We start from the raw sequence: 11,618 nt of genomic DNA on the forward strand, positions 1-11,618 counted from the left end.
TTCTGTATATGTACCTGTATGTAATATACTGTAAGTGTAATACCCTAGATAGGAAAATATTCTATGGCATATCAGAATTTTTAAATGCAGACTTTACTTTCTCAGAGTTTCGTAGTCATCCGTGCCCCATCGCCTCAGGATAAATATAAAAAAACAAAATACCTTTGTATATTTATCGTGATGACAGGACATGGATGGCCCCAAAACAATGAGAAAGAATGTCTGCATTTATATTGAAGTGATGTGCACTGATCTAATGACACACGGTGCGATGGACAGATGCGATGAGATGTGCGCTCCTGCACACATTTTTTCCCAGCCCTAAGAAGCCCCCCCCCAGATGTTTTTGTTTTTTTAAATGTGTCCGATCACGCATGCGATCGTAGCTTTGCCCTCGCCCTCTTACTGAATTATTCTCTGCCCACTTGCGGCAATATTTTTTTTTCGGGGGTGGGCTGGCAGCTGGCATCTTATGGGACTGTGCTCCGGACTTGCCACCTAGGCTAAAAGTTGCCAGCCAGCCCGTCTCCATTGATTATCGTTTAAGTAAGAGAGAAAAGCACACAAGGGCCCTATTTGTGGGAGCTTACATTCTAAAGGGGAAGGAACTACGGACAGGGGTGAGACAGATGGGGTAGACGGTGAGTATGCAACAGAGGGTTAGGGTGAATTTTGGCTGGGTTCGGTGAAGGGATTCAGTATTGAATCCCGGCGGTCGGGATCCCGGCGTTCAGAATCCCGACGCCGGAATCCCGACAGCCGAAATGCCGACAAGGGGGGAACGTGGATCGCCCCCCCCTTGCGGGCTCGCTGCGCTCGCCAAGCAGCGGGCCTGGTGCCTCGCTACGCTCGGCACACTAATTTATTCTCCCTCCAGGGGTGTCGTGGACACCCCAGGAGGGAGAATGTGTCGGCATTTCGGCGGTCGGGATTCTGAACGCCGGGATCCCGACCGCCGGGATTTTAACTGCATCCCCGGTGAAGCAGTGGGCCTTGAGAACCCAATTGAAGTTTTGTAGAGAGTCTGAGGGAGAGATGTTTCCTGCATTATTATCAATATACATACATTTATTTTATTTTATACATCTGTATTAATATGGTGGGCATTTGTTATGCCTGTAGGTGCTTCTGGCAGAATATAAGGAGACGGGGAAGCTATACGCAATCAAAGCCCTGAAGAAGCGAGATATCATTAGCAGGGACGAACTTGAAAGGTTGGGAAAACTCTCCTATGTACTATGCATGAAATCACAATGTACAATAGGCTGATGTGATCGGGTCATGTAACAGCAGAGGAGAACCGGCTGTTATGTAAATACTGTATTTATCTGATGTCTTCCTGCTACAGAGAGAAACGCTTATCATTACTAAGATGGGAGTTTTATTGAAATGGGATGGTTGCTATGGGCAACCAGTCAGATTATATTTTGTTCTAAAACAGGCATGGCCAATCTATTGCCCTCCAGCTGTTGTGGAACTACAAATCCCATCATGAATAATAATCAATAACAACCACGAGTGCAGCTACAGCTGCTGTATAGGGGGAGTGTAAAGCTCCCTGAATAAAGAAATACGAAAAACAATGTAGACAGCGATTGGGTTAGACTGAATAAATTGACATAAACACATGTAGAAATAGGTAAATATTTATTAAACTATATTTGACATCTACCAAAATGAAAATAATGAGAGAATTCTCTAAAATAAGAAAAATGAAAAAATGATTAAAATTGGAATAGAGTTCCTGCTAGCAATGATGACTCAATTGAGAGGAATGACAACATTTCCATGGCACCAATAGATTTCATAGTTACCAGACTGAGTGAATGTGAGATGGTGAAGTCTTCTTAGCTGGAGAATGGTGGTATGGAAGTGTCCCGGAGATTGCCCAGAAGCTGTGTGCATGAAGGCAGTGTTGGTGGTATATGAATACCTGGCTTGTCACTACAAATGGGTCTCAGGCTGTAGGATCCATTTGAGTGGAAGTTGAACTGGTCCAGAATAAAGTGAATGAAGGTCTGGTTTGGTCTCTCAATGGTGCAAGCTGGAACAAGGTGAAGATATAGCTCAACGCATTTCCACATGTTCACACGTCTTCCTCAAGTCCCATCATGCCTTGCCACAGTTTTGCTATTAGGGAATTCTAAAACTATGGCAAGGCATGCTGGGATGTGTAGTTTCATAACAGCTGGAGGGCCACAGTTTGGACATGCCTGTTCTAGAAGGTGCTAAACAAAATAAGTAGAATCTGATTGGTTGCTATGGGCAACATCCCATCTTAGTAAATCCCATTGAGTCTGACTCTTCTCACACATTACGCCTGTCCATAATGTCACCCTATTGTACCTTTCTGCCGTTGCAGTCTGCAGTGTGAGAAGCATATCTTTGAGGTGGTGAACTCGTCCGGACATCCATTTCTGGTGAACCTGTTTGGATGTTTCCAGACCCCAGAACACGCATGCTTTGTCATGGAATACATGCCAGGAGGGGATCTGATGATGCACATACACACCAATGTGTTCTCACAGCCAGCAACAAGGTGGGACTGGTATGAAGGGTACAGAGGGCATTATGCTCTGCAGAGTAGTGCTGCAGATACTGGATGTCTTGCCAGGGGTTCGATTAGGGGGTTGGGGGCCATGCCTGTTGTGTCCGTCCCAGGCCCCACAATTTCTGATGGCAGCCCTGTCTGCAACCACATGATATAACTAACAGGGAACATTTCTCTTGTCAGATTCTACTCGGCCTGTGTGATTCTCGGCCTCCAGTTCCTGCACGAGAAAAAAATCATTTACAGGTACTGAGATCTGACTGGATTTCTGTCTAATCTATGACAGCAATGTGTTATAAACAGCATCTGTTAACTTGTGTCTTCATCTATATGCATTGTTATTTCACTAGGATCCATGGACATTACTGGGGTACTTCATAACCAATTTATTTATTGCTTTGTGAACCAATAGTGTGAAATTTCTAGTGAATTCATTGGCTGCGTTCTAGTAACATTGGTTCAGTTCTCAAAATGGCTGCCTCCATTTAGTGTGGGAGAGAAAATATAATGTCCGTCATGGTTTACATATGGTAATGTGTTTTCTGACCTGTTTAGACCTGGGTTGACCCTTTCAGATCGAGAAGAAACCCGGGTCTATGTGCCGGAAAATCCCTGGTTATTTTTCTCTGTCTGAAAGGGGTATAAGGGTGGTATTCAATCCCAGCCGCTATTTCTGCCAGCGCAAATAGCGGCCCCCGCCTATTCAATGCTGCCGTTTCCAACAGCATTGAAGGCAGTTTCCAACAAAACAGATCTAACTTTAAAACAAGTCAGATCTGTTTTTGTCTGAAACAAAAGGGGCATACACACGTAGAGACCTGTACTAAGCAATCTTGCTGGTGTCAAGATCTCCCATGGAGAGCACATACACACGCAGAGATTTGCTAAACAATTTTGCAAAGCAATTTTGCTTAAGCAAAAAAGGCAGGGTAGTGGTTCAAAATGATAGATTGTGATCAGTATCTCTCATACTGTACACACAGAGAGATTTGCAGTCATTTGGTAAGCAATCTGACTAGATTTTGGTTGCATGCACTGACTAAGTTAGCAGGAGATAATCACTCGGGACAGACACACAGAGAGATCTGTGATTACTTTCTAAGCAATCTAGTCAGATTGCTTAGAAAATGGCACAAATTTAGGGGGGTATTCAGTCCCGGCCGCAAATAGTGGCGACCGCCTATTCAATTCTGTCTTACCCGACAGCATTGAAGAGGCAGATAAACAGAATGGGCCTGACTTTAAACGCAGTCGGGCCCGTTTTGTCAAATTTTCGGCCCATGAATTGTCGCGATCGTAGCCGAATATCGACAATCCACGCCCGTTTACACAGACACGCCACCTTTTCGCCAATCGCGAATTGGGATACTGAATCGCGTCTGGCGATCTGCAGTCGAACAAAACGAAGACGGGCCAGGGTCACGGCTGTCTGGCCAGATCGACAGTCGTGACCCGGGATTGAATTACCCCCCTAAAAGTGTTGAATAGCAGCTGTGAACTTGTGCTTAACAAAAGACGACTACACCAATACCTCTGGTACGTATCGATGCTCTGAATAACAACAGTTGTAGATAATGATGTATTTGCTTTGAATAAGCAAATAGTGTTAATTCTAGCACCCTGCTCCTTGTAAAATCCTTGTAGTTCCTCCTTCCTGCCTGGGGGTGTCGCTGTCTGCTGTGGTACTTTAAGAACAGTCTGTTTTTAATCTCAATGTTGAGATACAAACCAGACTTGTAGAAACAACACAGTAGAGAGTGACACCCCAGGCAGGAAGGAGGAACTGCAAGGATTTTTCCAGGAGCAGGGTGCTAGAATGAAGACTAGCAAAGACAGGACTCCGATATGAGGGGTACACCTGGCTCCATATGGACAGCCTAAATCTGTATTTAATATGAGTTTCTTTAAATAAGGCACACATTTTAATATGTATAAAGCTGACTACTCCAAACTGTAACTTGGGCGGAATTTCTTGCATATAGTAAGGGTTACATGTAACATTGACAAGCAGAAGTAAAGTAGTCATTTAGAGAAAATGACCTCCTCAGTCTGTTGGAAGTATTAAGCTGGGTACACACATTGTAGTCCTGGTCTCCCGATGTCAGGCGATTTATCGGATGATTGTATAGGTGTGTTCTGTACCATTGCAATAGCCAGTAATTGGCCTTGAACACAACAGCAATGGCCAGGATCGGGAGGTCATGTCTCCTGTTTTAATATTTGTTGGGCTGACCTTTTGATCCTATGAGCGATTTTAGCACATTGTGTATGCTGCTGACACGCTGAGGCACTGCTCGGCTCAGTGGTAGCGTTCACCCGATCAGCGATGGTAAAAGTGCGCAGCCAACTTTACCGTAAGATTACAAGGACCGTTTCTTGTGCTGGTCAGCCCCATGAATTCACATGCTGAGACATGCTGTGTCTGTACAATGCCAGCAGCTGCAGATACAGGCCCCAGTAGATAACGTTACTATGGTAGATAGCAAGATGCTGTTTGCTGTCTGATAAAGTGACTCTGCAGAGAATAGCTTCCACTTGTAGCTATTCTATGAGTTGTATAGTGACTCCAAAATGGCACACTTGTATTGGATGGGAGTCCTCTTTGGGGAGATGATAGCAGCCATTCAGATCCTCACTATCTTGTATCTAGTACATACTATAAAATGATAGCTGGAATTTGTTTGGTCCTCTTTAGAAGGACCACTGGTGCCCCATAAAGGAATGGATCAAGAAGCACAGTTCATAGTCCCTCACCATGTGGACTTTATATACTGATATTTCTATGCTCAATTGATAATCCGAAAATGCCCCAATACGTACTTGGGATGAATCGGCCACGTGGTAGAACATCTGTTCTGCCATTCAGCTGTATATGGAAGGAATCTTATTAAAGGCCTCCTGATGGATGGATGAATGAGTAATTAATTGCTGCTACATTATGGATCTCATTGCTGACCACCGTGTCTTCAGAAGCATCAACGCGAAAGACTTATAAAGAGAAAGGGGGATATTCAATTCTGGATTCCGACTGTCCGAACATTCTGAGTCGGAATCCTGGCCCGTTTTCGCTCCGGCTCGACAGACGGAATTCAATGTTCCGCCTGTCAAGTGGCAAAAAGGGATGTGGATGTTCCAAAAATGGCCACAAATTTGACAATCAAAGGGCATTTCCGAAAAAAACCTGAAGTTTTGTCGAGATTTGCCTTCAGTGCTGTCGGAAACGACAGCACTGAATGGGTGCCGGTCACTATTTTCCTTGTCGAAAATAGTGCCTGGAAATTTAGATCATTCCCGAGCTAGATCATACACAAGCTATTAACCTATAGGAAATATCAAGATTGTGAACTGTATAATTTAGGGCCACTATTGGAAGGTATAAAATTAAGTATGTATGTATGTGTGTGTGTGTGTGTGTGTGTGTGTGTGTGTGTGTGTGTGTGTATATAGATCTGGGGCACTGGCAAACGGGGGGCACTGACAGCTTGTGGGCCCACAGCCATTCACTTTACATTATAATCCCACTTTTGGGGCCTATTCAATCAGCTACGAGTTGGCTGGAAATAGTTTAAAATGGCTAAAATGTTTTATCCAATTAGAGAATCTGCATTTATTTCACACAAGTCTCAATGGAAGTAACTGTAATTTACCACCTCTGGGTATGGGAAAAATATTTTAAGGTGTAAATGTTGAAACTCCATATACAATTAGAGGCATTTAAGTAGCATACATTGGCTAATACATTTTTCAGGTGAGTGTAAAAATCTCCAAATTGGGTTTAAGTATACAGGACACAGCATTTTGGGGTGTTGTAATGATGATTTTTTTCCAACTTGCAAATGGAGGTTACAAGTGTTTTTTCCAATGATTTACATCTTCTATGAAGCACAAATATGGTTATGGTCACTGATAACCTCCATACTGTTATCCGATGTTATTTGCCACTTTCTGAGCCACGGGGTGATTTCCCCACTTTTTCCTGCATCATCGCTTAGTGGTGCATTGGAGAATTACTGCGCAGGGGCCACGACAGTGACTGAGGGTCGCAGGAGCCTGCTGATAATAGGTTGTGATATTCGCTGATAATCCTCACAATCCATATTCTGAGATCCAAGATTTACTAAGATGGGAGTTCTATTTCACATGGGCAACCAATCGGATACTATCTTATAGAAGGTGCTAAAATAAATAAGAAGTAGATTGTAATTGGTTGCCTATAGCAACATCCCATAATATATAAAACTCCCATCTTAGTATCAAATAAAGCTAGAAAAGCGATTATTTCTTTGTGCTCACAAATGTCTCTTACTTCCAGAGACCTGAAGCTGGACAACTTGCTGATGGACGCCAAAGGGTTTGTGAAGATTGCAGACTTTGGGCTGTGTAAAGAAGGTGGGGGTCTCAGCCTCTTTGTACACATCATGGTGTTGCTTTGTTAAAAGTGACCCAAACTATCATTAGCTTCCTCTATCTTGTAGGCATGGGCTATGGCGACAGGACCAACACATTTTGTGGCACACCAGAGTTCCTGGCACCTGAAGTCCTGACTGACACATCGTACACCTATGCAGTAGACTGGTGGGGACTGGGAGTTCTCATCTATGAGATGCTGGTAGGAGAGGTAAGACCTTTACATGTAGCCGGGAGGTTTGTGTGCATCTAAAGCTCATGAGACCCTGAGATTTACCCGCAGTTTACTACAAGAAATGTGTAATGAGCTGGACTGGCTGCCATGGACTACACCCAGTATTGGGCCACCTTTGGTACATAGGATGAGGCACCGATGTTGGGCGCATTTCTGCACATGTGCATACGCCAGGTGCATACGGCCACTGCGAACAGACTATTCACCTGGTGTACGCACCCAAGACTGCAGGTGTGGGGCGACGGCGGATAGTCGCGCTTTTGGGAACACACAAAGTTTAATGGGCGTTCCCATGGTAATCAGCCCGTCACTGGCTGTCAGCTGCCTGCCCACTTATGCTGAATGTCCAGGCATATCTAACATTACCTGAGAGTAACCTTAGATATGCGTGGACCTTCCACATCATTCGATGGTCGGCGACTATTGAATGATGTGGGTGTTCCCCCACAGCCTGCGAATTGATGTTTATGTTAAACATCCATTTACAGTACATGTAAGATGTGGTAGTGGATGCAGTCTCATGGTGAGAACTGTGTGCTGGAGGGGGGGGGGGGTGGAGCTGCCTACAGTTCTGGTGCAGGCAGGAATGACACATGAAGTCTTTCCCAAGGGGAGCAAAATCCATAAAATTATTTCTCGCCCCTTCAGCTGCATGCGAGGGGATGTGTGCCTAGCAAACAAGTCTGAATCAGGCCCTTTATGTTGATCTGGCTTGTTTGTGTATTTTTATGACGGCACTTACAAGAAAAAGGGGCACTGCCTTGTACCAGTTAGGCCACGTACCATTTTTGCAGCCGCGCATCGCGTTGACCTTCCAGCTCTGTCTACCTTAGCCGCGTCGGTCTATTTCAGGTGTCAACCTGATGCATGTTGACCTTAATAGGGTCGTCCTAATGACCGTATCCCCCGCACACTTTATGTTTTGGCATTAGGCTTATGTGCTGCAGCTGGCGGATTCCATCTTGGATATTGGCACTGTAGTATTTAGCTACACTAGCGCAAACAATACATTCTTATTCTCAATCTGGGATCTTCGTAGGTTAATTAGCTGAAATATCTGTAGATGATAATTCCAGCACAAATGCCTCCCTCTGTGCCTGCACGTATTTCATGCATCCTCTGTGGCTTGTGCTCTTCCAGTGTCCGTTCCCTGGTGATGATGAAGAGGAGGTGTTTGACAGTATTGTGCATGAAGAAGTCCGGTATCCACGCTTCCTGTCCACTGAAGCTATCAATATAATACGGAAGGTATATGCACATATGGAAACCAATCAAATTCTATTTGTTATCTTCTAGAAGGTGCTACATAAATAAGAAGTCGAAGCTGATATGGGCAACATCCCATCTTCAATAAAACTCTATTTTCGTAAATTTGCTCCGTGAGGTCTTCGTTAACGTTGGGCACTGCTGTCAAATATTTGCGTCTTTTTATTTTATTTTACAATACCGGTCTATTAACTTCATTGCCCTCTCAAGAGCAGGAATGGTTTAATCATTCCATCCAATAACCTGTCACATTGATGGATTTTAAAATGCAAGACATACTGTAGGTGCAAAGTGAATATGCAGGCCAAATACTACCAATTATTATATTCCGCAGCGCTATACTGTACAGAGAATTCTGAACATTCACATCAGTCCCGAGGCCCCAGTGGAGCTTACAATCTATATTCCCTACCACATGTACACGCACACATAGACATTCTAGGGTTCATTTTGTTGGGAGACAATTAAGCTTCCAGTATATTATGGGATTCCGGGAGGAACCTGTGTACACGGGAGAAACCCACGCAAGCACGGGGAAAATGTACATACTGCGGGTATGGGTCATTGCGTTGACCCTATTTACGTCGACATGCATTGGGTTGACCGGGCTTAGGTCAACATGGCTAAGGTCAACAGGGTTGGAAGGTCGACAGACAAAAGGTTGACATGAGTTTAAAAAAAAAAAAAAAGTTATGTCCCGAATGATGACATGGACACCGTATCAGTGTTCCGCGTCCCCTTGCATGGCTCGTTGGGCTTGCCATGTTTCGGGCACAATTTTATTCTCCTACCAAGCCGCAGTGGATGGCAGGGCATGAAATACTGCATGACGGCTCAAAGAAAAGTGAAAAACTCATGTCAACCCTTTCTGTCGACATAATACTTGTGTCGATCTTCCAACACTGTTGACCATTAGCCATGTCACCCTATTTCAGGTGTTGACCTTCAGTAGTCGACCCAATGCTTGTTGACCTAAATAGGGTCGACCTAGTGACCATATCTCCATACTCCTTGGTGGAATTGAACACCTGACCTCTGTGCATACTTTTTCTACAATTTTTTTTTTTTTTTTTTTTAGCTGCTGAGGAAAACGCCAGAGCGCCGCCTGGGGGCTGGAGTTGGTGATGCAGAGGAGATAAAACCACAGCCTTTTTATCAGGTATGATGGACTTATAATTACATAGTTGCTGCCTTTTATTCTTTGATCACTTGTAATGTGCCTGGAACTGATAGATCTTTGCAAATGCTAGAACACGAGTATGACTGACAGTCTTTTACTCTCTGCTCTGTCGCAGGAGGTGGACTGGGAAGCTCTCTATGCACGCAGGGTGAAGCCACCCTTTGTTCCCATCCTGAAAGACCCCTTTGATGTCCAGAACTTTGATGAAGAATTTACAGGGCAGAAGCCCATGCTGTCCCCTTCGGACAATCCTCGCCATTTGACCTCTATCGACCATAATCTCTTCCAAGATTTTGACTTTGTCTCCAACCTCCTACTTGCTGGGTAACCAATCTGGTCTGAGTAGCCCAAGATGCTAGTTGACATGTTGACATAACGAGGCCATCTGGCAAGTCCATGTCGGCATTAGTAGAACACTTTGGTTCACTTGACCTGGGCTGACACTACCAGATCTACAAAGCCCAGGCACATCTTGAGGGCAGCACAAACGAAAGGGACTTTTCTGGCACCTTCCCATAACCTACCTCCGCCTTCTGGTTCCTCCATGTACAGGCTGTAGTACTGTGTTGTGATAATGTCCTACTCTTCCTCCGTGCCAATGTGCCGCTACATGAAAGGCAAAGCACTTTTCCTATGGACCTCTAGCTATTGAAGGTGACTTTTGAACTCCAATTTCTAGCATGCCTGCTAATAATGGCATTGACAACTTTAGGTTTATTAGGAAGCACAACTTATGTAGGGTCACTGCACTGATTTCCACGCGTCCGATAACCTGTAACCTGTTCAGTTTTCCCATCCCAGTGGCATATAGCAGTTTTCACCAATCGCCACCATCATTTTCCTAACTAACCATTCTTGGACAGCGGGATAGAATGGGCTAATGTGCTGGGTCACTTTTTTGTACATAGTAAAATGACTCCACATAAAATGTAAATATCTAACAAGTAAACACTGTACTAACTGGGCTTGTGATAACATTTATATCTTCAGGAAGTCTCTATGGATGAACCAGATAACATGGACCATAGCATTAAACAATGATTGGTCTAATGGTACCCAATTTATCCGTAGACTAACCATAAAAGGGAAAGAATTGCACCGGTTCTCATAGAAACAAAGCTGTTTTGAATGTTGAACTTTATTAAAAAGAAAAAAATAGAGCTATGTCTAAAGTATATTTAATGTATAGTTTCATGTTAATTGACCTTTTAATGAGCTTGTTTTCATTTTTTAAATAATGTTCTAAGAACACTTTGCTTCTAATAAAATGTACAAGGCTGTTAAAATTAATGTATCCCTACTTTATCCGCAGGTTCCACTCTTGCAATACAAATCCATTGAATAGCATTCGAATTGTTTTAATGTGTCCTCCATTGTGAGCAACAAAATTTCCTATTTTAGAATCTGGTGCTAGATCTGAAAAACTTTACATGTCTCTTTCTGGCTATTCTACCAGACATTTTACATTCTTCTATAGAGAATGATTTTCTTTAAATAGAATCTTGTTGACTACACCGGAAGATACTTTGAACAACTGTTCTGTTCAAATTATTTGTATTGCAACAGTGCCACCTAGTGACAAATTAATGAATAGCCATTTAAAAAACAAGATAACGCACATGTTCTGAAACTCAGGGGCAGATTTATTAATTAAGCTCGGTGAAGTGATAAAGTGTCTGGTTTTTATCACCGGCCAATCAGCTAACTGTGAAGATACAGACTTGGTTTGAAAAATGACAGATAGGAGCTGATTGGCCAGTGGTTAAAAAAAAAAAACAGACACTTTATCACTTCACCGAGCTTAATAAATGTACCCCACAGTCGTTAGGGCTGAAACAGTTCATGGTTTCCAGGTCTCCTCAAAAAATCACAAGTGAAATAATTAGCTGCACCGGTGTCTCTTTTAAAAAGGATTAGTAAATAATGAGTACACCTCTGAACCTGCTGGTGGACCTGGAAAATGTAAGCCGTTTAGAGAC

General features: G+C 43.5%; 1 protein-coding gene across 3 annotated transcripts in view; it reads left to right on the forward strand.

Moving 5' to 3' along the window:
- Nucleotides 1–11,618, forward strand: part of LOC146035473 (serine/threonine-protein kinase N2-like) — a 28,725-nt gene extending 17,107 nt beyond the window's left edge. For all 3 annotated transcript variants that reach the window (XM_083158951.1, XM_083158952.1, XM_083158953.1), the window contains exons 14-21: nt 1,123–1,214; nt 2,363–2,539; nt 2,735–2,797; nt 6,864–6,940; nt 7,027–7,169; nt 8,334–8,441; nt 9,538–9,618; nt 9,755–11,618. In XM_083158951.1, the coding sequence (XP_083015077.1) occupies nt 1,123–1,214; nt 2,363–2,539; nt 2,735–2,797; nt 6,864–6,940; nt 7,027–7,169; nt 8,334–8,441; nt 9,538–9,618; nt 9,755–9,967 (954 nt within the window). In that variant the 3' untranslated portion in view covers nt 9,968–11,618. The remainder of the gene's footprint in view (nt 1–1,122; nt 1,215–2,362; nt 2,540–2,734; nt 2,798–6,863; nt 6,941–7,026; nt 7,170–8,333; nt 8,442–9,537; nt 9,619–9,754) is intronic.

This window comes from Crinia signifera, chromosome 9 (assembly GCF_055691185.1).
Source record: "Crinia signifera chromosome 9, ASM5569118v1, whole genome shotgun sequence".
Classification (NCBI taxonomy): Eukaryota; Metazoa; Chordata; class Amphibia; order Anura; family Myobatrachidae; genus Crinia; species Crinia signifera.